The following is a 25,138-nucleotide window of genomic DNA, read 5'->3' on the forward strand; positions in this document are numbered from 1 at the left end:
TCCGGCCCTGCCCGTCTCTGACCAGGGGCCAGAGCACGGAGCTGAGGGCCCCGGGCAAGGGGGAAGTGCAGCCACACCACCGTGGTGACAGACTTTCTTTATAAACATCCAGAAGGAAGTTTTCACCCATCTTCTCAAGATGTCCCATGAGGAAGGGAGGGAGAGCTGCCTGGGGCAGAGCCAGGACCAGGGTGGCACTTGCTGGGGGGACTCCTGGGCCTCAGCGAAGCCAGGCCAGGTCCATAGTTTCAGAGGCTCCACGGGGCACAGCAGGAAGGGGGCTCGGCCTCCCCACTATGAGCCCTTATGTTTATTGTGACTGATTCAAGAGCTGAGCAGGTGGGGATGAGGGGCTCAGCCCCACTGGACGCCGGGCTGCAGGGGCCACCCCCCGGGTGGGGGTGCCCGCAGGGATGGCGGCAGTTCCTGAACTGGTGGCCAGCCCACGGGGTACTGGAAGATAGTGGGTCTGATGGGTTCAGACCTAGAGAGAAGGGGAAAGGCAGAAAGTTAGAGTAGGGCAAGGCCAGGCCCATGCTGCAGCACCCCCCACAGCTTACCCTCCCCACTGTCCTGGCTATGGGGAGGGTCAGCTGCCTGCACGACCTTTCTGGAAGGCAGAGCCTCAAAAACATGCAGACCCTTTGAGCCAGCAACCTCACCTCTAGAAACCGAGTCCAGTAGTGGGCAGAGATTGAGCTACAAGAAATGGAAATAACCTAAGTGTCCACCTGTGCGGGATCAATTAAATACATATGCACGTCCACAGCAGAGAATGCTATGCAGCCTGCGTAAAAATTAAGGCAGAATTATATGCACTGATGAGGAAAAGTGTCATGATGTACTGTGTAAGGAGAAAAAGCAGCTTATAAAATAATGTATATAGCATGATACTATTTTTGTTTAAAGATATATAACATATATAAATGCATAAAAAACCCCCTGGAAGACAGCAAAATGTTAACAGTGGTTCTATCTGAGTGGTGCAATTATGGGTGAATTTTTTACTTCTTTATACTTTTCAAGAAAAGTTTTACAAGCACACAAGCCTTTGAAATCAGAAAAAAATATTGTCTAAACTTTTTTTAAAAGCCTCATTTCTCATGCTACTCACTCTCCTTCCCCTTAAGGTCCACAGCCCCTGGAGCCACCTCCTAGGAGCTCAGGGCCTATGTGGAGCACCCACCACGAATGCCCAGCCCGGGGCCGCTCTGTCCTAAGGGGGCCCACTGAGGCCCAGTGGGGCACAAGGCAGCCTCCCCGCCACCAACTGCCCCACCTTCTGATCCTTCTGGACTTGACCCCTACTCAGGCTGCTGCTCCAGGGCTCAGTGCCGCCAGGCTCCGGAGCACTTTGAACTCACCTGGGAGCTTGTGTCTCCCCTATGGGACTGGAGCTCTCAGAGGGTAGAGACCAGGGGGTGGAGGTGGGATCCATCTGTCCCCATAGTGCTGGGCCTGGCTCGGGGGGGCCACTCCGTGAATGTTTGCTGATGACAGCAACGCTGAGTGCACATATTGACCAGGCACCACTCTCGGCCAGGTACCATGGCCTAGAGAAACCTCAGAAATCCTCACTTGAACCTCATTTTACAGATGAGGCAACAGAGGTGCGTGGACTCACTCATGTGCCCAAGTGACACAGTCAGGGTATGGGTGATGGGGGGCTCCTGTACACGGGCTCCAGACACTGGCCCCTCTTTCTTCAGCTCCGGGGGCACCCCACCCCACCCTGCCCCAGGCTCAGGTCTCAATGAAGGTGAAGCCCTGGCAGCTCCTGGAGCACTCAGAGGCCCCATGCCCAGCTTTCCCTCTGCAGAAAGGGAAAGTCCTGGGCCCTCCGTGAGAGGTTCGGAGAGGCCTCGGGCCTCAGAAGTGGAGGTGGGGGCGCAGGCATCAGGAGCCCCAGGTGTTTCCCTCACTGCACCCACCCAGCCTGCGCCTCTCAGGGCCTGACCTCCTATACAGAGCTGATCTGAAGACCAGGCAGCCCAGGCGCAGCCTTGGGACCTCCTATTGGGAGAGGACAGGGAGATCCCTGCTCAGCTGCTGGCTGCCTGCTGGAAAGCACAGAGAGCGGCTCTCAGCATGATTTATGGCGCTGGGGAGATGTCATAAACTCTGCCAGCCGCAGAGAACGGTGGGAGTCAGGGGCGTTCCGCAGTTGCTGGAAGGGAGAGCCCCAGCGGCCAGCCAAGCCCAGGCTCCCTGCGGGATTGGGGTGTCCCTAAGTCTCCTCTAGAGAGGGTGTGATCCTGGCGAGCCCCTTCCCATGACCCTGAAACCCTTCCTCTAGGAGATGGGGCCAATTCCTGGGCAACTGGGACCCGGTGCCCCTGCACGCCCTGAGGCCTCCCACCAGGAGGAGGGCATTCCCACGTGTGCTCACAGACACTGGCACGTTCCCTGGGCCCTCAGAGCGCACCCCTATAGCCCCCACAGAGCAGACGGGACGCTGAGGTGCGCGTGTTGCACGGCTCTGCCCCTGGCCCCGCTCGTGGCCTGTTTGCCCTGGGCGTGAGGGCAGGAGCAGCTCTCGTTTTCCTCGGCCGTGGTCCTAATCAGAAGGAAAGAGTCTTAGGGAGGCGCCTGGGCCGGAACAGTAGCGTTGGCTCAGCAAGGGGTGCAAAGGGGGAGATTAACAGGGATAAAGTCACAATCTGAAGAGCCAACAATGGACAGCAGGCACAAGCACTGGCCTCACCGGCGGATTAGTCTGCGTGTCTGAGGTCAGCCTCTCCCTCCCCGCTGGCTGCTCTTGGCAGATCCCTCAGGGTCAGTCTGCTGAGGGGGATGGCACAACGCACCAGGCTGGGGCCCCACAGAGCCTCCACTTACTCTTTATAGGAGGGCCAGCCCGGTCACTTTGAGGGCTCGGCTTAATCTGCAGGGTTGGAGCCCTTGAGTCTGGGTGGCCCCAGGTGGGCCAGGCAGCCCTGTGTGCCCTGTGCCCCAGGGGAGGAAACAGACACCCAGAGAGGGAGAGGAGCCACCTGATCAGTCCCCACAAGGGGCCCATGGCATTAACACCCTGCTCCCCCAAATGCTCTCATGCAGTCAACACGTAGGGTGCAGCCAGGCCCAAATGACAACAATGTGAGCTCAAGGCCAGGCCGGAATGACAACAATGTGAGCTCAAGGCCATGAGGGGGAGGCTCGGGGGTGGGGGCTGGAAGGCGAGATGTCTTAGCTAAAGCTTGAAGGATGAGTCTGACTTTGCCAGGCAAAGAGGTAGGGAGGCAGTTCCAGGCGGAGGAAAGAACATTCGCAAGGTGCCCTGAAATCAGAAACGCCCACCGCATGTAAGAAGCTAAGCATCCAGCAGGAGTGACACAAAGGCCAGATGGGAGAGGCGAGAAGGTGACCCCCAGGGGCTGGGGAGGCGTGGGGGAAGTTCCACTGGCCCTCCGGGCTGCGGAGTCTGGGCTCCCCTGAGGTGGAGGAAGCCTAGGAGGGTTTAAGTAGAGGCTGGGCGTGTTTGAGAAGCTGCTTGGAACTGTTGTGTACAGGACCATAAACTGGAGGAGCAGAGGGAAGGTAGGAGCCCAGGAGGGCTGCTGTGGCCATCTAGGAGAGCCAGGAGGGTGAAGGGCACAGAGGGCACTGTTTCTGCGGGGCTGCCTCTGGGTGTGGGGGGGGGGGCAAGCAAGGTAGCCCTAGGGCTTGAATCCACCTCCCCCCACCCTACAGGCGGGGCCAAAGATGCTGGGGCAATCCCAAAGCCCTCAGGCCACAAGATCGGGGTGTCATTTTTCAAAAGACCAGCCTGCAGGGAGCGGGCTGAGGAGGACCCAGGCAGCCATGGCCAAAGCAATAATAAATGTTCACCTCCCTTCCAACAACCCCTTTTTCCCCAGGCTGGACAGGCCTGCTCTGCCCAGAGTAATTCATTTTGGCTCTGAGCTCTCTGGAGGCAGGTGGACAGGCAGGTGGGCACAGAGAACAAGTGGTTGTTGAGAAAGCAGGTCCCCTGGAAGAGGCCAGCTTGGGCTGCCAGAGGGAGAGGAGCCTGGGGGACAGGTTCCGATCCCCTAGAGCCAGGGGAGGGGGGGCAGTCCCCAGTTGCAGGCTCTGTTCCAGAAACAGCAGGGAGGTGAGTGGCCAGTGGCCAGGGAAGCACGGGAGTGAGCACAGGGCGCAGCTGCGACCCACAGGGGCTGCTCCAAGAAGCAGCACAGGGCAGAGCTCCCTGGGGGCTTCCAACCGGCCCCAGTGCTCTGACACTCAGGCCGAAGGAGCCTCGGGTACCAGACATGGATCCCTGGGCGATGCCAGTCCCAAGGAGGGCACCCACACAACCAAAATCACAACCACTTCAGACAGGACGAGGTGGAAGGGACGTCATACTCCCAACATTTCAGTCATGTCTGTACTGTAAATTTTCAAAGTGGGGGGACAAAAACTGGGCACAGATTTCAAACAAAGGTAAAAAACAAAGTTAATTTTAAAATAGCTTAATGATCTCTCTTCACTGGGGCATGGAGAAGGCAAGACGCATGGCCTTCACTTCCTGACGGAGCCCTCTCCTGACAGACGTCTGACCAGGCTCCCTGGGCCCAGGCCAGGCCGCTGGCCCATGAGGCCACGTCACAGAGATAATCAGGTCTAAAGCCCCACTGCACCACGGGGCAGCTCTGCCTCTTCCTAGCCGCGTGCCCTCGGACAAGTCACCCCCTCCTGGGAGCCCCAGATTCCCCTTCTGCAGGGTCAGGTAACCATGCCTCTCTGGCAGGGCCCTAGAGGGGGCTCAGTAACCACAGTCAGGCCCTTCCCTCTGGCAATGGACTTGGTGATGTGGAGTCAGGTCAGCTTCGTCTCCCCTTTAGCTGGCAAAGACTCTAATAAGGGAGAAGCCACCAACGGAGGGGAATAGGACCCAAGAAAAGGCACTTTTAAATGCATACCCCTCAGTCTCTGGCCAGGACCTGGGGACCCAAGAGCCCCTCATGTGGCTCCTCCAGTGGGGAGCTCTGTGCTGGGGGCAGGTCCGTATCTGGCGCCTGGGCCTGGGCAGTTCATGGTGACTGCTCAGCTTCAGGTCAGAGCAGACTAGCTGGGGTCTTTGTTCCCAGAGGGCACGGGAGGAGGGGACCGATGGGGCCTGTACCTGCTGCTTGGGGCTGAGCTCAGCCGCTTGGCTCTCTTCTCCAGCCAGTCCTCCAGATTACCCTCGGGGAGCTCAGCAACGTCTAGTGGCCACTCCCTGGCCCGCCTCTCTTCTGTGGGGTTAGGGAGACAGAGACCAGTGAGGGGCACGCTCACTCCTGCCTGAACCCCACCCTCCCACAACGCAGCAGGAACCTTCCTGGAGGGGTGCAGGCCAGGGGACCAGGAGCAGACCCTCAGGCCTGTCCCCACAATGCTGCCACCACCCCAGGCCCTGCCCTCTGGACCTCACTCTGCTTCCCCATTAAATGGACACAAAATACTGGCTGGCTCCCAAGCTGTTTGGAGCTGGACACAGGATAATGCGCGGAGATTGCCTGGCCCTCAGGAGAGGTCCAAATCTGGGACCTCTCAGAACAAAGCAGAGCAGGGCTTGAATCTTGGCTCTGCCACTCGCCAGTTCCCAAACCCTGGGCAGGAGAAGGAGCCTCAGCTTTCCTGTTCATAAAATGTCCTATAAAAAGCTTTGCTCATTGAATTAAAATAGAGCAACGGATGGAGTTCAAACAAGCCATGTGAGAGAGTGCAATGGGGTCAGAGTCTCTGGGGGGCCCAGGGCCAGAGGAAAACAATCTTACTCGTGGGCTAACGCTTACTCTGGGCCAAGCCCTGGGCTAGCACTGTGCACGCATCATCTCACTTCATTTCCCAAGTGGTCACGTTCGACAGGTCAGGATGCTCCTCCAAGAAGGTGAGCCATGTGCTAAGGTCACAGGGGATATGGCTGAGCCAGGACTGTCTGAGCTGCCAGCTGGGGGCACGTCTCAGCTCCCAGTCCCCTTGGGCCTCTCCCACTCCTGTCTCACCAGGCGTCTCTAGCTCCCACTGGCCTGTGCTCTCCCCACCACAGGCCAACCATTCCCCTAGAGCCCATGGCCCAGGAAGAGCGAGAGACCCCACCACTGCCAGGACTGGCTGGCTAGGCCCATGGGGGCTTGCTTCCGCCCTGGGAAAGCTCCTGGAAACCCTGTGTTTGTGCTAGGGCTGTGGCCACACTACCATCAGCATCCCAGGGCAGGGCATTGCCCACAAGGCCTCACTGGCCAGAAGGGAGTGAGGCCCTCCTGGGGATGAAGGCAAAGGCCAGGCCACCCCAGACACCTGCTGGCTGCCCCAAGGCTGCCTGGATGATGGAAGAGTGAGTGGTGGCACCCTGGGAGACTTGGAGTTGGCCTCTAACTTGCTGGTGGCTCACATGAGGCCCTTCTGCCTGAGTGCTGGCCTCAGTTTCTCCATCTGTCCAATGAGGGGCTGCATGCGAAGATCAATAAAGACCACCTAAGTGAGAACTTCCTTGTTCTCTAATTGGAGAAGTGAGAAGTGAATTTCCCAACCGCAGACATGCCAGTTTTCAGGGGAAGCTGAACTTGCCCTTCCTGGAATCACCAGGCCTGAGAATCCTGAGGGTGGAGAGGGTGCTCTCTTCATCCCCTCATCCCCAGAGCATGGCAGGGGATCCGCTAGGCTAGCAGCAGGGCCCGCGGTGGGGCTGAGGTACACCCTTAGGGCTACCGGGCAGGAATTCCCGCATATCACTTTAAACCCAGCAGTGGACACGGATGGGAGCTTATTCCTTCTCCACTCACGCCTGGGACGGTTAGGAGGCAGTTCCTGACACCAGCCCCACCACCCAGGCAGCCACATGGCAGCCACAAAAAGGGAGGTGGGGAGGCCCAGGGCAGCTTCCCCAGCTTCAGATCCTGCACCCCCCCCAGCATCTGCGCCCGCCCCTGCCCAGGGTCCCCACTGAAACGCACCCTCCACTTGGATACTCAGCTCCTGCAGGTCTCGCTCTGACATGTGGGAAAATCTGCAATTGGAGCCAAAGTCACACTGGCCTGCAACGGGAAGACAGTTACTCGCTGCTGCAAGGGGTTCCCACCGAGGGCTGAGGGGCACCCTGATGAGGGGAGGCCGCAGTTTGGGGGACAGGGCTGTAGGCTTAAAGAGTAGCCACCCCACCTCTAAAGAAAAATACGGACTCTCTCTGGCCCTGCCCACACAAGCAGCCAGAGCAACCCGTCTGGTCCCTCAGGCCGCTCACAACCCTTCCTGGGCGGGACCAAATCCCACTGACGCCTTTCGTGACTGGGCGCACAGCCTCTGCAGGCTCATCTCTCAGCGCCGCCCCCCCGCCCCTGCTCCCCAGCCACAGTGAACCACGGGTGGGTCCCTGAAAGGGTCACGTCCCCTCTCTCCACTCCAGGCCATGGCACTGCCATGCCCTCTGCTGGGAGCCCTGCCTGCCCGTCTGGCTTGCACAAGCAGCTGGACTCCTCCCCAGAAAGGCTTTAATGCAGCTTTGTCAAGGAGGTGCCCAAGTCCAGAGCGGCTTTCCAAATCTCAACCGAGGAGCCCAAAATGTGTTTCAAAGTAACAGGAGACCGGAGGTGTCCTAAGCCTGCGAAACCAACCAGTGGTTCACATCGAGGTGAAGTCAGTGGGGAAGCCCCTGATCTGCAGGCCTGGCGCCCATTCTAGAGGCAGCCCCATCTCCTGAGGGACCTGGATGTTCACCCAGCTTCCCTAGGCCAATAGCTGTATTTTTCCCTAGGATTAAGCTCCTGTACACACCATGTTAATCACTGTGGTTTTCCTCTTTGCCTTGGCTGCCAGGAAGCTCAGGGCCAAACCCTTAGAGAGTACACAAGATCTCAAGGCAAGTATGGAGGCGACTAATCATTCTCCTGGCTTTGTCTTATTTTTCCTACCCTTATTTTCATCTGGTTCCTTCACTTACTGAGGTTTTTCTCATTTTGAACAGTATGCATCTTTATTAGCTGGGTATTGAGCAATCAAATCAACAGCTAGCATCTTTGATTCTAATTCTGAATCTCCTCAGCATTGTCAGAGCTATTACGGTCTCCAGTCCTGCCTGCTGGGAGGAAGGGCACAGCGGAGGCCAGGCTCCAAGGCTAACTTAATCAGTCAGTCTATTACACCCATCAGTGTCTCCTGGATTTACTTGCAATTTCCCAGCGCTTGCTTGTTCTGGGTGAGCCAATAATATCACATTCCAGGTCTGAAGAGCTAAGGCCCAGGCCCAGGAAGTCCTACACAGGCCCCAATGGACCAGTCTGCTGATGTACCAAGGCCACAAAGTGGGCGTGGGATGGTGGCCAGGGCTGGGGGAGAAGCTCTGCAGAGGTCCAAGCAGGCCAGACTGGGCATGCTGGTCCCTGGGTGCACTGGAGCTGAGCAGAGCACTTTACCTGTCAGTAGAAACTTCCTGCAGGGCCGCTTGTTCTGCTCATCCAGCAGGATGGCAGCTGCATCTGCAAGGAGAGAGGGGCGGGGTTCAGACTTCAGTTGCACCAGGCATTTCCGGTCACTGAGTGATCAGGGAGATCAGTCGTGAGGAAAGGAGAGTTTCCCATCCACGGAGGAGTGTAAGCACAGGTGGGGATGCTGGGCGGAGGGATCCCAGCTTCAGCTGACCTCGACCCTCCCCACCCCCGACCCAGACCCAGCCAAAGGCAAGACGAGGCTTTAGGTCAGAGGCTCTCAACTTTGACTGCACAGCGGGGTCACCTGGAGAGCGAAGCTGATGTGCAGCCCGGGCTGAGAACCTCTGCAGCGGATGCTCAACAAAAGGGAGCAGTTCTTACTTCATTTCCTCCTCACAAACCCACTGACGGTGCTAACAACCCCATTTTGCAGAGGGGAAAACTAGGTTCAGAAAGGGAAAATGATCTGCCCAAGGGCACACAGTCAGGAAGCGGCTGTGCCAAGCTGGAACCCTGGCTGGGAGTCTAAAGCCCCTGCCCTTCCCATGTGGCTGCTGGTCTCCTGGTGTCTGGGTGAGCGGCCGACTCTGACGGGGGCTCCTCCCTTCCCCAGGGCAGCTGGTGGCTGGGGTGCGGGTGCTGCTGGGGTCAGGAGTTGGGTATCAGAGGACTCATTCCAGGGGTGGCCTGGTGGAGACAGGGGGGCCATCTGTCAGCATTGGGCTTGTCCGGCTCAGCTAACCCAGCTCCTGCCACAGACCTTCCCAGGAGAGGTGGGCTGGGGAGGGCACGTGGACTTGCTCAGGGGCCCCCTGAGGCTAGGACAGCTGAGGCTAGCAGGGGGGCTGAGCCCGAGTCCTAGACAAGGGGCCCTGGTGGGGTGGCTCAGCGCAGGAGAAGGGTTCCAGGCTGCCCAGCATCCGGCAGGTGGTTCTCAACTCCAGCAGACTCACTGGGCAGCTTTTAAAGTACACAGATGCCCGAGCCCACCCTCCTAGCTTCTGCTTTAATTTGTCTGAGGGTGAGAGCAAGAGAACTGCTAAAAGCTCCTCGGTGACTCCAAAGGGCACCCAGGGTTGGGAATCCCTGGCCCAGGCCCTGCACAATGAAGCCCATGCTCCTCCACCCGGCGTTCAAGGCTCCTCGTGATCTGACCCCACTGGTCCTTCTCGCTTCATCTCCCAAAATGAACAGCTGCCCTGGTGCCCTGTGTTTGTTTGCTCGTTCACTTAGACGTTCATCTAACAAACATTTACTGAGTACGTCCTGTGTGCCAGGCATGGCGCCAGGACGAGGATTTAGTGGAGAACAAGTCAGACCTAGTCGTTCCTTCCAGTCCAACAGTCACACTAAGCCATGTGGATATAAATGGGTAAACAGCCAGCGTGCAGCCCAATGACCTGACCTGGCCCGGGGGTTGGGGAGGGCATCCCTGAGGACTTGCTGCCTGAGCTGACTTCTGAGACAGGAGGACCAGGCTGGGGGCAGGAAGGACGGCAGGAAGGGCAGGTCCGCAGAGACAACAGTACCTGCAGGGGCCAGTGTGGCCAGAGCTCAGAGGGAGAGGGTGGCAGGGCCTGGAGGCCTGGGCAGGACAGGGGTTCCACCCAGAACACACTGCTGTAACTGGGCATGAGGTCGCTTAGGAGTGGAGCCCTGTTTTATTCACCTGTAAGTCTTCAGAGCTGGTCTGGGAGCCGAGGACATGCTAAGTGCTCACTGAGCATTGTCTAAATGAATGAAGCCATGAGATAGATAAAGGGCCTCAGGCCAATCCTCTTGTGGCCCCATATGCATTGTTCCTACTTAGCGAACCCTCACGTGCCATACGGTCATTGTGAGCATACTGAGCCCCTGTCACATCCCTGAGACATGGGTACTAATGTTATGGCTGTTTTACACATAAAATTGGGGCCACACTGTTAGTGAGTGACACTTTGGGACTGACACTCAGGCAGCCTAGCTCCAGGGCCTGTGCTTGTCCCAACCATGGCAACTGTAAATGGTCAGCCCATCCAAGGGCTAAGGGACTTATCCCAAGGCTACAAAGCTGGGAGCAGAGCAGGTGTCAAGTCCTAGCCCAGGCTGGATACCACATGCCTCCCCAAAGTCTGTGCTATGTGGTTGCTCAGATAAGCTTGAGCCTGGGGAAGCCTCTAGAGGAAGTGGAAAGAGCTCGTATGCCAGCTTGAGGACCCCGAGTGAGTTATCCACCACTCTGGATTTCAAAGTCACCACCTGTAAGCAGGGACCCCCAGCCTCCCTCGCAGAGCTGTTCTAAGGACTGAGTGGGGCTGGGGATGTGAGAGGACACTGGGAAGGCAGGAGCCCTGAGAAGGCATCACAGTGCCCGCTGTTTCACTTTTTCTGAAAGTAACACAACAGCCTCTGCTGAAAGCCCTAAACCTGAGCACCTGGCTGTTCTTGGCGAGAATCTGGGACCAGGAGCAAACAACAAGGTGAGCTTGAGGCCCAGCTCCACGCCAGATCACAGCACCCCCCCCCCCGGATTTGGGGGACAGGGAGCCTCTGCATAACACGAGGGTCAGAGGCCTCCCAGGCACCTAGGAGATCCCTCTGCCACTGAATCCCCCTCTGCTCCCACTCCCAGCCCCTCACCACCACAGCCATGCCTGGCCTGCTGAGCGGTCTGGCGACCCTCCCTCACCCAAGCCGCTGAGCCTCATCTGAAATGGGGCGAGTCTAGGAGAGCTTTGAAAGTACCATGCCTGGGCCCCACCCCTACCTGCCTCTGAGGCTGGGGTCAGGGGATGAGCATGTTTTATTTCAAGGTCTCCAAGTGATCCTAACTCGAAGGGTTGAGGTCCACTGCCTTAGAGAAATTACCGAGAAAAGCAAATGACAAACCACAGAAGGCACCTGGCATGCAGCAGGCACTCGATAAATGCTCATTCTCCTCTTGTGAATCCTGAGTCTCAGACCAGGGAACAGACTCTGTCTCTCCTTCTCCTCCCTGCTCAGCTGCTGGGACTCCTTCCTTCCTTTCTGGGCCCTGTTCCAGAATCCTGCTCCCCAGCTGGTGGAGCCTTGTTCCCGCCCGGCTCGTTCCAGGAGCTCTGTGCCCGCCCCACCCCATGCCAAGCTCCCTCTCGTTAGCTCTGGCTCCTGGCTGGCCACCCTGGCACCTCCCTCACTGTTCCTCAGTGTCTACGTCTAATGGCAGCAGCACCTTCCCCACAGTGAGTGCCTCCCAGGTGCCAGGCCCTGTGCTGCTGCCCATGGCCTTAGCTCACGAAGCCCAGTGGCAGCTGCTCCAAGAAGCCTTTCCCGGAAGAGCCCTCCCTCCCTCCCTCCGGCAGCTCCGGTTATTCATTCATCAAACCAGCTATTTCAACAGCCATTTACCGCACCCCACTGCTCACACAGTGGCCAGTCATCACTGTCAGACGTAGCTCTGGTCACCCAGGCCGTGGCCGAGAGCCCTTCCAACACTGCCCTCTGCCCTCAGGTCAATTCACCCCCCTTACTGTGATCCTCCTGTGTCACCAGCTGCAGCCCCCACCATCCTCCTCCTCTCCCTGTGTCCAGCCACACCCTCTCTCTTCTGCTCCCGGAGCACCTGGTGCATCGCTCATGGCCACTGCTTCGGCACGCCCTCTGCCCCAAATGGTGTGGCTGGCTTTTCCCTATCTTTCAGCTGTTGGCTCAAACATCACCTCCTCGGAGAGACCACGGTGTCCCCAGAGTAAGCAGAACAGAGCTCTCAGCCAAGATTGCTGGGAAAGGAGCTCACGTCCCAGCCTGCCCCTTTGAGGGTCCATCTGCCCCTGGAGGCCAGAGGCCCAGGCCTCCTCTCTTCTGCTCCTCAAAGATCCCAGACCAGGACTGACACTGACCCATGGAGCCTCATACCTCCTTGTCTGATGATAAGAAACAGAGAGCAGGGCTCCCTTAGCCTGGCTGCCACCTACCTCGGAACATGTCGTACCAGACCTTCTTGGCCTTGAGGTGCTGCAGCCCGTTCAGGTGCTTCTTGCGGTTGTGGAGGTTGTCCTGGAAGGAGCGGTCACAGTAGTCGCAGAAGTAACGCTTCCCCATGGCCACCTGTGCCAGGTGCTGCCGCTGCCTGGGAAGCCACACAGCACTTGGTCAGAGCGTGAGGAAATGCCACACACCAAGGCCCGTGGCACACCAGCCCGCTGAGCACTCCCTGGGGGCGAGGCCTGTGCGGGGTAAGGAAGGCTCTGCTGACACAGCACTTAAACCCTACGACAGCACCCCTGGGGCACCACGTAGCCCGTGATTATGGCCTGAGAGGCCTTGGGCCAGAGGGAGTTTTAACGATCCTGGTGCCCAGCCTTCACCCTGGGCCAGTGAAAGCAGAACCTCAGTGGGTGAGGCCTGCACATCAGTGGCTTTTAAAGCTCCCCAGGGAACTCTCACAGGTAGCCAGGCTGGAGAACCACCACCTCACACCCTCTGGCAGTGGCCCCCCAACTCGACCTCTGACCTCCTCTCTCCTGTTCTCTTCAATCCAGCCACAGGCCTCCTCTCTGCTCCTCACACACGCCAGGCACACGCCCACCTCCCCTCCCAGCCTGTCCCTGCTGTTCCCTCTGCCTCGATGCTCTCCCCGACACCTGCCACGCTTGCACACTCGACTCCAATCTCTGCTCAAATACTTCTCAGTGATCTCCCGTGACCGCTTTATTTAAAAATGCAGAACCCTCCACCCTCCACTTAGCTTTTCCCATTCCCTGCTTCATTTTTTTATCACCCTTGAAGGAATAAGTTACTCGTTCTGTTTATTATCTTTTCCCCCCAACAGGAACATAAATCCGTGCAGGCCAGGATGTTTTTGTTCTGTTTATTGTTGAAGCCCCAACACCCAAAGTGGTACATGGTACACAGTAGGCAACCAAGTATTTGTTGAATAAATGAATTAATTCCTATTTTCCTTATGGGACAAGTGAGGTTCAGAGAGAGGAAGTGATCTGCCCAAGGTCACACACGCTGGTAAGCAGAAGCCAAACCCAGGTCCCCTAAAACCCGGCTGCCAGGTGCCCTTTCTTCCACAGCCAGCCCACTGCTTAGAGAAGCCGGTGGCTCAGGCAGAAAAGCAAACAGCTTCCCAAGGAGATCAGCTAAACTCTCAGGCAGCAGGTCCCCAGGCAGTAACAGAGGGAAACGAGAATGTTTCAGGGTCTTAAAACCCATGGTGATCACGGCTTCCACTCCTGACCCAGGAGATCTGCAGGCCAAGGTGGGTGGCGATTCTATGACTCTCATGGCCAGCCCTTGGTCCCCGAGTTTGGTTCCACAGGATCAGAGGAGGAATGGGTCCACTTGAGGCCATCAAGCAGGATCTGCCAAGGCGGAGCCGAGACCAGCCCCTCACCCTTCAGGTCCCAGGCTCTGAGCCTTCATTTCACAGAGCAAGCTCCTGTGGCCCAGAGGACGGAGGAGAGTGACTTCCCCAAGGTGATAAGGTAGCAGCCCAGGCTAGCAGCAAAAGCCCCAGCCTCCTAGGATCTGGCAAAGGGAAAGCTGGGACCTCACCCACAGGGCAGACAGATGGGGAAATATATCTTGGGAAGAAGAGACTGGGAGAGACGCAGAGACAAACAGGCCCCCGGACAGTGCTGGCAGCCCCGGGTCGATAGAGAAAGCCGCTCCTGTGGCAGACGGGGACAGCAGCCATTCAGTCAAGGGCTGTAATGGGATCAGGAACAGACAGTCATTCAAAATGAAAATGTATAAAACCTCTCTTCTCCCATTACTGCCGAGAAACCGCATCCCAGACACATGGACTTGATATATTAAATTTGGCAGCTCTAATACACCCCGTCTTGCCAATAAACTTATAGGAATTGGATTGAAATTGTAAGAGATGAACGTTTAACGGCCGAGTGCTTAACCAAGCCATTCACGAAGCTTGAAGCTCTGAAGAGCTGCTGCATCTGGAAAGTAACGAGGAGGGGAGGGGCAGAGGGAGGGGTGTCCCCCGGGAGACTGAGATGGAACAGTGGCTCTGCAGCAGACTCAGCTGGACAAAACCACACAGGGCCCGAGCAGCCGGCTGTGTGACCTTGGGCAAGTCACTCTCCCTCTCCAGGCCTCTAGGAATATGAGGCAATGGGTCCGACGGGTTGCCTGATTGCTTGGGGAGTGGTACAGAGAAGTTTGCAAATCCAAATAAATTATTAATAAGAGAGTAAAAGCAATACAAATGACACTAATAGTGCCCAACATTCAGCAAGTGCTTAATGAATGTTACCTATTATTTGATTTATTGAGCACCTACCATGTGGTGGCACTGGGCTAAAAGCTTTACATACATCATCTCATTTAATCCTCAGGCCAGCCTGTGAGGTGGGCCTATCACACCTTTTCAGATGAGGGCACTGAGGTTCCGATAAGTGATGTGACTTAGCCAAGGTCAGGCCGCTAGAGAGCAGCCAAGCTGGGCTTGGAATGCAGGCAAGATGGCTCTAGAACCCACACTTCCAATCACTTACGAAAGTCTCCTCCCAACACATCATACTGATGTGGCCCCTCCGAACCCCAAGACATGTGTATTATAATCCCAATTATGAATGAGGAAACCGAGGCTCAGAGAGTTGCTGTGAGGTCCCCAGGTCACACATCCAGGAAGGGCAGAGCAGGTCTCAGGGCACCTGGGACTCAGGTCTGCTGAGAAAGCCTCCCACCAGCCCACCGGGACACCAAGGCCACATGCCCCTCCACCCGCCTGCCCAGCAACACTCTGACCCAAATGACAAGCCCCTCAGGGCTGAGCTGCACGCAGGTGTGTGTGTTTCTGTCTTCCTCTCTGTCTCTCTCACACACACACTGGAGGTGCAAACCAGCCTCACCTGAGGGCCACAGCAGCCACACTACCCACCCATGCCTCCCTCTGCCCACCCTGGGATCCCCCATCTGGCACAGGGAAAGTACTTGGCCATCTGGGATGAGGCAATGGACCCCACATGCTAGTCCCCGATCTGCCAGGTGAGGCTGTGGCTCTGTCACTTGCCCTCTCTGGGCCTCAGTATCCCCATGAGTGAAGTGGGAGGCAGGCAGCTAGACCAGGTGATCTGTAAAGGCCTCTCTAGACCATCTGGGTTTGAGTCCAGGTGCCAGTGCTTTCTAACTCTGTGATCTTAGCAGTTAACTTCTGGCCTCGGTCTCCTCCCATGAGAACCGGGATGATAACAGTGCCCAGCTCAAGGTTGCTGTGCGACTCAGATCATCCACATGCACACTTAGCACAGAGTCTGGCCCACAGGGGGCCCTCAGAAACGTTGGCTGTCATCACCATGATTATTATTGGCCTTTGAAAAGCCCATATTTCAGAAAACACAGGCTCCGAACAAGGAACAGGATGCCAGTACCCAGGTGACCTCCGGGGTCAGCTGGTCTCTATTACAGATGAGGAAAGTGAGGCGGGGAGAGAGGAAGTAAGCTGCCCGAAGTACACAGCACAAGGCAGAGGTGGGGCTGGAACCTCAGCCCTTGCAGCTGGGCCCAGACCCTGCCCTGCACAGCAGCTCTGCGGAGCCCCCACTGCCCAGGGACGGCGTCAGGGCAGCAGACCAGCTCCAGGGAGCCAGCGCTTCCCTCCTGCTTCACAGGCATGCCCCAGGGAGGCAGAGGCCCTGTTCCTGGGCAGGAGCTGGCCTTCAGCAAGGCGACCTCAGCCACATCACCCAGGTGTGAACTTCTAGGCTCCCGACTCAACTGCCACCCGCTCCAGCGCCTTAGCGCACATTAGGAAAAGGTGTGGCTGCAGAATCCTCTGGACAAATACAGAGGCCGTGCCAGGCACACAGCTTGACAAGCGGAGCATATTTCATTCCAATTCACCCCTCAGCCAGGCGTCCTTGCACAGGGGACAACCTGCACCACCGCACTTGGCAGCCCTGAGCGGGAGGTCAGGGAAGGGGGGTGGGGACAGCCGGACATCTCTGACAGCAGCATGGGTTGCTGACTAAGCTCGCCCTCTCTGCCGTGATTCATCCTCATGCTCTGAGGCTGGTGTGCTCAGCAGCGTGAGCAAAGCCCTGTCCAGAACACAGAACGATCAGGCCCCATTCCCTCGCCAGGAGCACAGGCGGTGCCACCCACTCACTCCCAGGGACCAGGTCCACGGACGCGACAGCATCTGCTGTCTCCCTGGAGCGTAGCCGGGTGACAGGGTGGCACCTCGTGGTCAAGAGGCAGCAGGCAAGGCTGGAGGGACAACCCTCTGCGGTCACACAGGTCTGGGTTCAAATCCCAGCTCTGCCACTTATCAGCTGGGTGACCTCTGGAAAGTGATGTCATCTCCCTGAGTCTGTCCTTCACTATAAAACAGGGACCCCACAGCTGCTGTGGATTTACCAAGGTAGTGGTATGGAAAGGTGCCTAGCAGATAGTTAGTGCTCCAAGAATGGTACTCGTTGTCATCCAGGCGGCTCACTCCCTCGCCCTCGCAGTGAGCACACCCTGACCAGCTGAATTAAAATCACAGCCAAAGTTGCAGCCGCAGACACTTCCACCCCTCCTTACAATGTGCTCTGTTTTCCAGCTTCTCTCCCCTTCTCACACGCTGAGTGACTGTCAGGGGAGCCTCCCCCCAACTAGAATACAGGCTCCACCAGGGCAGCGTTCTGCCTGCTGCGGCCCAGCCCCCGCGACAGGAGCTCGGACACACAACTGCTTGTGGAATGAGCGATGGCGCGGCCTGCAGAATCCGATGCCTCCCCACCTCTGCTCACCGACAACTCCCAGGACCTTTTCTCAAGCTGGAATCTTAGGACGAGGATGGATAGAGAAGAGAGACACGTAAGGCCCTGACGGCAGGTCTTGCGCGGCCACCCCTACCCTGTCCACAGGACTTCTGTCTCCAGCAGAGCCCCACTCTACTGACTTAAATCACATCTGGCCATCCCATGGCGCCTGCTCCAGTCCTCTGGGCTCAAGGAAAAGATTACCAACTGGTTGAGACACTGCGGGTGGAAGAGGGAAGAAAAGAGAATGGCGTGGGGTTGGGGTGAGGGAAGACAGCTTCAGATTTAACTCCTGTGTGCCAGGCACCTGGCTTTCATTCTCTTGTTTAGTCCTCACAGAGACCCTCTGAGCAGCCATCAAGGTGTCCATTCCGCAGATGAGGAAACAGGTTCAGAAACACCCCTCAAAGTGTTTGCACAAAGCCACTGCTAGGAGAGACAAGCGAACAATAATTTCTCATCAGCCTGAGAGCTGTCTGTGGGCCAGTGGCACTGAGGACCCCCACGCACCCTCTCAGGCAGCCCCCATCACCCTACCGTGAAGCCACATGCCCGAGGCCCCACAGCCAAGGCATGCCAGGGCCAGCATTCACACTGGGGTCAGGCTGCTGACACCAGAACCCTTTCTCTCCCCATCCCACTGCTCCACTGAGAGGCTGTCTCGGGGCAGACATTTGTGCTTCATCGATATTCTTTGTCCCTTTCACTGTGTGTGTCTCAGGTACAGAGCTGGCTTGGGCACAAGGCTAAAATAAGCCAGCAGCTTGGCCGTGGCCAGGGGCTGGGATGCACACTGTAATTATCCAGGATTTGTGCTCGCCGCATGCTGCCCTCAAGCTCACCTGTCATTTCTTCTAATTATGGCACCGCCAGACCCTAGGTAAACAGCAAACTGCAGCCAGAGGACGCTTTATTGCACGCCCACCAGGAGCCATCGATTCCAGACGGCAATGTCCCAGCACCACATGCCTGCCGTCTGGAATCAATGGCATCAGAACTGCCCTGTGGGGGTGGCCTGCGGACTGCCTGCTCAGGACCCAGCTCCAATAGAAGTGCCAAGAAGATCCAGATGTCTTTCCTGATTGGAGCCCCAATATGTTAGAGGTCTCTCCCCAGATGCCTGGTGTTCTATAGCAACCACACAGCTTTCTCATCCTGGCCTCGTTCATATGGTCCACCCCTTGGGGTGAGGTGTATTATCTTATTCCCAGCAGTATAAGGCAGTGGGGGACCCGCCCACAGAGTTTCTAACTCGGCAGGTCTGGGGGAGGGCCAGGACCTAAGGAGGCTCTGATGCAGACTCCGCAGAACACACTTGGAGAAATCCTGGTCTAAGGTAGCAGACGCTGGAGAAGACGAGAGCTTGCCCAAAGTCAAACAGATCACCCAAACCAATCCTGACTCTAATCACTCAACCCAGGTCTGAATCCCATCCCTGCCACTTTCAGGCTGTGAAACTCTCAGCAAACCCTCTGAGCCTCATCCGGAATATGAGGTCATAACACCATTTCATAAGATTACCATGAGGATTAAATCATGCATGCTAGGTGCTTTGCACAGTACCTGGCCTGCCAATGGTGCTTAGCACACATTTGTGGATGTGGCAGCCAGCCTCCATGGCCCCCAGTGATCCCACCTTCTGGTGTTCGCACCTTGTGTTGTTCCCTCCCATGCTGTATCAGGGTTGGTCTGTGTGACTAAGAGAATAGATCAGAGGTGATAGACAGTATGCCACTTCCAAGATCAGGTTATAAAAGACACCATGGCTTCCATCCTGGTGTCTCTCTTTCTCTAACCACTTGCTCAGAGGGAAGCCGGCTTCCCTATTGTGAGCAGCCCTGTGGGGAGGCCCAATTAGCAAGGAACTGAGGCCTCCTGCTAACAGCCAAGTGAGTAAGATTGGAAGCAGACCCTCCAGCCCCAGTCAAGCCTTCAGATGAGTAAAGCCCTGGGAGACTCTGAGCCAATACAACCCAGCTAAGCCAATTCCACATTCCTGATCCTCAGAAACCATATGAGATAATGTTTGTTGTGTTAAGTCACTATGTTTTGGGGTAATTTATTACACAGTAATAGCTAACTAAGACAGTGGAATAAGTGAAAAACTAAATCACTGTACAATCTGTGATGGCCACAGGTACAAAGTGCCCCATATCCCAAAACACTAGTGAGTCAAGTCAAAAGAGCCCACCCCCCCACTCACACATGGACAACTCTAAAGTCCCACAGGTCTCTTTTCATTCATTCATTCAGCCAAACATTTGCTGAGCACTTCCTTTCTGCCAGACTGGGGTTCACACCTCACGACAGAGTCCCTGCTCTCACAAGGAGGTGCACTGAGTGTTTGCTGAGAGTAGCTGACAGATGCGTCCCCAGTAAGCATACGAGGCGTGAAGCTCTGTGCTGCGTGCACCAAGGAGGGGCACCCACATCCAACAGGGAATTCCTCCAAGGGAATGACCAGAGATGATCTCAAAGATCTCGGTACTATGATGGTCACAGCAATGTAGCTCGTTCTAAAAGTCCAACAGTAAGAACAGCTGACAGTTATCCATTGCTTACCACACGCCAGGCAGGCTGCTCAGTGTCCCGTGGGTGGTGGGGGCAGGGGTTCAATGACATGATGCACAAAGCCTGTTGTTATCCTCACCTTACCCTAAAAAAAAAGCTGCGGGCAGAGGGAGCCCACAGCCGGCAAGGAGCAAGAGTAGGGTGTGAGCCACATCTGCTCACTGGAGTACCATGCAGCCATTAAAAATCAAGTCAAAGGAAACGATTTCCTCACACGGACCAGTGCTGGCCCATGGATTCCCTCACACGGACTCCATATTGCTAAATGCAAAGTGGCTTGTGCTCACAACAGCATGTACAATACGATACCACTTTTTTAAGGAGAAAGAACCTCCTGCCCCAACACACACACACACGCAAAGACTAGAGCAGACACACAATATTTACTGTGGTTATATCTGGATAATAAGATTATGGTGGGATTCTTTTTCATTTTGTGTTTTTCTATTTTTCTCCGTTTCTACATTTAGCATGTAGTGTTTTTAAATTTTTCCCAAAAATTTCCTTCAAGAAAGTGGGAGCTTTGTCAGGCAGGAATAAAGTCCTATTCCTTCTCCCTTCAGAGCTGCTGCGGATGGTTCCAGCGACCTGGCTCATATGGAGGAAGCAGCTACGGGGGGTGGTGAAAGGGATCCAGAGTGGACACTACCCTCAGTCCCCAGCTGAAAGCCGACAGGGTGTGCGTGCCCTGATTCCAAGCAGCCCTGCCCAGTGAAGGTCGGCTGAACCCAAGTCTGGGCGCCAGGGAGCTGCAGGCTGGAGACACAGTTTCTCATCAGTTACAGGTCCCAGGAGGCCAGAGTTTCCAAAGAGCAAAGGTAAAAATAGTCTGAAGGAGGCTCCTGAACCAGATACCCAGACTCAGAACTACCTCTGCCTCCCCCTTCTTCTGCCCCGAGTCTGCCCTCCAAACACCATCTGACCTGCTGTCACCACCATTGCCAGTGCCCCAGTCGGATCTCACCTCCGGGCACCTGAGCCAGCCTCCTCAGTTCACGCAGGGCAGCGTCAGATCAACCCTCTCAAAACTCCTGCTCAAAATTTTCCAGGGCTCCTGGTGGGGAGCTTATTAAAAATAAAGTCTGCGGGGCTGGCTGGTGGCATAGTGGTTAAGTTCGTGCGCTCCACTTCGGCAGCCAGGGGTCTCCTGGTTTGGATGCTGGGCATGGACCTAGCCACCGTTCATCAAGCCATGCTGTGGCGGCATCCCACATGGAACTAGAAGGACTTACAACTAGGATAGACAACTATGTACTGGGGCTTTGGGGAGGAAAGAAAAAAAAGAGGAAGATTGGCAACAGATGTTAGCTCACTACCACTCTTCCTAACCAAAACACAAATGAAGTCTGCTGGGTCAGATCTCCAAGAATTCAGAGTCAGCAGATCTGGAGGGGGCCCAGAAACCTGCATTTTAACCAGTGAGCCTAGAACCCCCTAAAAAATAAGCGTAGGGGAATGAGCTTCTCGTGCTCATTGATCTCTCCATTCCCTGCATCCCAGAGGCAGCCTCTGCTGGGGACAGCCACTCTAGGTAGACACAGCCCCCGCATTCGTGTCTGTCAGAAATCAGTCTGATTAGGAACAACCTCAGCTCACTGAAATGGTAACCCCAACTTGATTGGAATGCTAAGCACAATTCATTAGAGTGGATAAAACTGTTTTCTTACTGGCTCAGTGTCCTGTCACATTCCAGGAAAGTTTAGAATTGAAAATAGAGGTGGTAGAATAAATCAAACTCACTGTATTAATGTTCCTGTCCTAAGTTTAGTCATAATCAGAGTATGCTTGTATTTGAAAGTATCTGTAACGTTAAAAAGAATTTGACGTTTTGAGTATACAACAGAAGAGCATTGTGATTTCAATTTAAAATATAAAAGTTAAAATCTAGGGGCCGGCCCCGTGGCCAAGTGGTTAAGTTCACACGCCCTACTTTGGTGGCCCAGGGTTCCACCAGTTCGAATCCTGGGCGCGGACATGGCACTGCTCATCAAGCCATGCTGAGGCGGCATCCCACATGCCACAACTAGAAGGACCCACAACTAAAAATACACAACTATGTACTGGGGGGCTTTGGGAGAAAAAGGAAAAATAAAATCTTTAAAAAAAAAAGTTAAAATCTATAGTTGGGTAATTAACAAAATATGTTAGTGACTGATATTAGACCTATGATTTTAAGTTGAGAGGTTAGCAAAGGTTGGAAACCCTGGCTGCATATTCGAATCACTTGGGGTGCTGTAAAAGCTACTAAGGGCGCCCCCTATATTCTAATTTCATGTCAGAGAAGGAGTCTGTATTTTTTTTAGCTCCCCAGACTGTCAACCAGTGACGTAAGAGAATTTGACTAAAAGACTGTTAAAAGTATTGAACTGTTTACAAGAACTTGAAATTCATTATGTTTCTAAGTTTATAAGATTTTCTAGTAACTGTTTAAGTATTCTGGGGAAATGATGCTTGTTAGATTACGTATCTGAAGTATTTAAAAAGAAAACAAAACATATTAAATTTATAAGTGGAGTTAGATGTGTAAGGGAATGTAATTAAGCTGTATAGAGTTGAATGTTTAAAGGACTTTTAGTCCCTTCAACTTGAGTTCAAACATTAACCAAAGGCAAAGTTACCGCCATTTTTCTTTTTTTTTTTTAAAGATTTTATTTTTTTCCTTTTTCTCCCCAAAGCCCCCCAGTACACAGTTGTATATTCTCCGTTGTGAGTCCTTCTAGCTGTGGCATGCAGGATACCGCCTCAGCATGGCCCAATGAGCAGTGCCATGTCTGCACCCAGGACTCGAACCAACCAAACACTGGGCCGCCTACAGTGGAGCGTGCGAACCTAACCACTCGGCCACGGGGCCAGCCCCCCATTTTTCTTATTTTTCTAGATTTACGTATAGAATAATAATTTCTGAGTTGAAATTGATGGATTAAAGAAAATTAGGCTTTTAAAAATTGTTGCTCCAAAATGAGAACTAAAGGAGCCGGCCGGGTGGCACAGCAGTTAAGTTTGCATGTTCTGCTTCTCTGCAGCCTGGATTTGCCAGTTTGGATCCCAGGTGCTGACATGGCACCGCTTGGCAAAAGCCATGCTGTGGTAGGCGTCCCATATATAAAGTAGAGACAGATGGGCACGGATGTTAGCTCAGGGCCAGTCTTCCTCACCAAAAAGAGGAGGATTGGCAGCAGTTAGCTCAGGGCTAATCTTCCTCCAAAAAAAAAAGAGAACTAAAAATAAATAAATAAATAAATAAATAAAACAAGCCACACTTTCACTCCCCGTGGTCGTCCCTACCCATTCACCTAAAATAATTCCTCCCTCCTGGGAACTTCCCATCAGTCAGATTTGCTGTTAACAAGACCTAAGCATTCTTTCCCAGAAATTTCACAACTTTCTGCCCCAAGGGGGTACTAGGATGCTTTGCAAATGGAAAATAACTCTAGAAAGGACAACTCATCACTGACATAGAGTATTTCACATTGTTCCTCCCAGACCCCTAACAAGGCATTACTGTTGCTTTTAGGAATCAGAGGCAGATCCAGGCCTCGAATCCAGTCCCCAGTTTTCAATGCCACACCTATGCTGATGACTTTCTTTTCTTAATTCTTTTTTTTTTTAAAGATTGGCACTTGAGCTAACAACTGTTGCCAATCTTCTTTTTTTGTTTTTTCCTGCTTTTTCTCCCAAAATCCCCCCAGTACACAGTTGTATATTTTAGTTGTGGGTCCTTCTAGTTGTGGCATGTGGGATGCGGCCTCAGCATGGCCTGACAAGCGGTGCCACGTCTGAGCCCAAGATTGGGAACCGGCAAAACCCTGGGCCACCGAAGCAGAGCGTGGGAACTTAACCACTCAGCCATGGGGCACCGCCCCTGCTGATGACTTTTATCTCTGGCTCTGAACTCAGGATCCAAACCCCCATTTGCCTCAGACATCTCCACTTGATGTCTAAGGGAGAGCTCAAACTTAACGTGGCCAAACAGAGCTTAAGATCATCCCCACTGATTTTAAGTTATGGAGGTCAAAACTTAGATGTCATCCTCAATTCCTCTTTCCTGCACACTCTACATGCATCTGTCAACTGTTCTATTTGTCCTACCTCCCAAAAGACGTCCCAAATCTGATCACTACTCTAATCCACACCCTAATCTAAACTGCCATCCTGTCTCAACAGGCCCACCGCAGTCTATTCTCCAGAAAGCAGCCAGAATGATGACATTAAAATGTAAATTAGATCATGTCACATCCCTGCTTAAAACCCTTCAGTGGCTTCCTAGCGCAATTAGAAAAGATAAAATAAGACTCCTTGTGATGGCTTATAAGGCCAGATATGAGCTGACTCAAGCCACCTCTTCGCAGTCCACTCCTTTCCCCCAAACCTCAGGTTTGCAGCAGCCTCAAGGCCTTCGCACGAAGGCTTTCCTGTCTGACCCGCTACTATTCATTCAGGTCTCTGGTTAAGCGCCCCCCTGGGCACCCTGGCTAGAACAGCTCCCCACCCCCCCCTTCCCAATCAACCTGTCTTCTCCATTACTTTGTGGTTACCGCACCTCCCCATCCGCCCACACACAGTAGAATGAAGGCTCCTTGAGAGCAGAGACTTGTCCACTGCTGGGTCCCCAGCGCATGGTCCAGAGGAGGCGCTCAGAGAACATTTGTTGTATGGCCCTGGTACTCCAAAGCCCTTGTTCTTTCTCTTCCCAAGTTTCCCGCCTTCCAGGCCAAGGTTCTCCGCTGCGAAGCCCAGGGGTGAGGGGAACAGGAAGCAGGGGCAGAATAGCTCCTTCCCCTGACGTCTGGGTGAGAAGTTCAGCCCCCAGGACCCGACTTTTGTCACAGTCTCCAACTCCAGACCTGGACTTGGGGCTGAAAGAAGGGAGAGGTGGAGAGACGAGCTGGGAACCCCCGAGCCCAGGTCCTCCGGCTTCTCTATTCACTCCCCACCCCGTTAAATGGTGCAGCCAGCCGCGGGGTGCGCAGACTTAAAGAGCCCAAGTCCTCTCCGGGCGCGGGAGAGGAGGAGGCAGCACTCGCCCCTCGACGTCCCGCCAAAGAAGGTGGTACTGTACCTGGCTCCGAGGGGCCCGACGGCTCCGAGCTCCTCCTCCCGCGCCCTCGCGTTGCGCACTGCTTGCTGGGAATTGTAGTCCTTCTTTGGGTATCAGTCCGCCTTTCCCAGAAACCTTTGGGAATCAAAGCGGAGAAAGCACGGAGGAGGGGGAGGAAGAACGAGGTCTTCTGGGTGTTGTAGTTCAAATATTTAATCAGCAAGAAATGATTAAGAAGAAAAATTGGGTAATAAATCTTACCAAATTATTTGGGCTACCTTGATCTGAATCTATGATACTTGCCTCCTGTGCAAGCCATCAGTTACCTCTGTCATTCAAAACGACGAGTACTGAGATTCAAAAGAACTACAAATCCCGTCAGTGTTGCACTTCGAGGACCTTTA

The 25,138-nt window shown here is 54.7% G+C and overlaps 1 protein-coding gene across 2 annotated transcripts; it reads right to left on the bottom strand.

Moving 5' to 3' along the window:
• Positions 1 to 82: 82 nt before the first annotated feature.
• ZMAT5 (zinc finger matrin-type 5) lies at positions 83 to 24,887 on the bottom strand. 2 transcript variants are annotated; one of them, XM_014835089.3, is made up of 6 exons: positions 24,756 to 24,887; positions 12,326 to 12,480; positions 8,379 to 8,441; positions 6,924 to 7,004; positions 5,108 to 5,219; positions 83 to 484 (listed from the first exon to the last, which is right to left on the bottom strand). In XM_014835089.3, the coding sequence occupies exons 2-6, from the start codon at positions 12,450 to 12,452 to the stop codon at positions 355 to 357; spliced, it is 513 nt and encodes a 170-aa protein (XP_014690575.1). In that variant the 5' UTR covers positions 12,453 to 12,480; positions 24,756 to 24,887; the 3' UTR covers positions 83 to 354. The 2 variants fall into 2 exon arrangements, with proteins under 2 accessions (XP_014690575.1, XP_044631533.1); XM_044775598.2 differs by having other exon boundaries at positions 87 to 484; positions 12,326 to 12,577; positions 24,756 to 24,810.
• Between the last annotated feature and the right edge of the window lie 251 nt (positions 24,888 to 25,138).

Source organism: Equus asinus, chromosome 8 (assembly GCF_041296235.1).
Source record: "Equus asinus isolate D_3611 breed Donkey chromosome 8, EquAss-T2T_v2, whole genome shotgun sequence".
Taxonomy (NCBI): domain Eukaryota; kingdom Metazoa; phylum Chordata; class Mammalia; order Perissodactyla; family Equidae; genus Equus; species Equus asinus.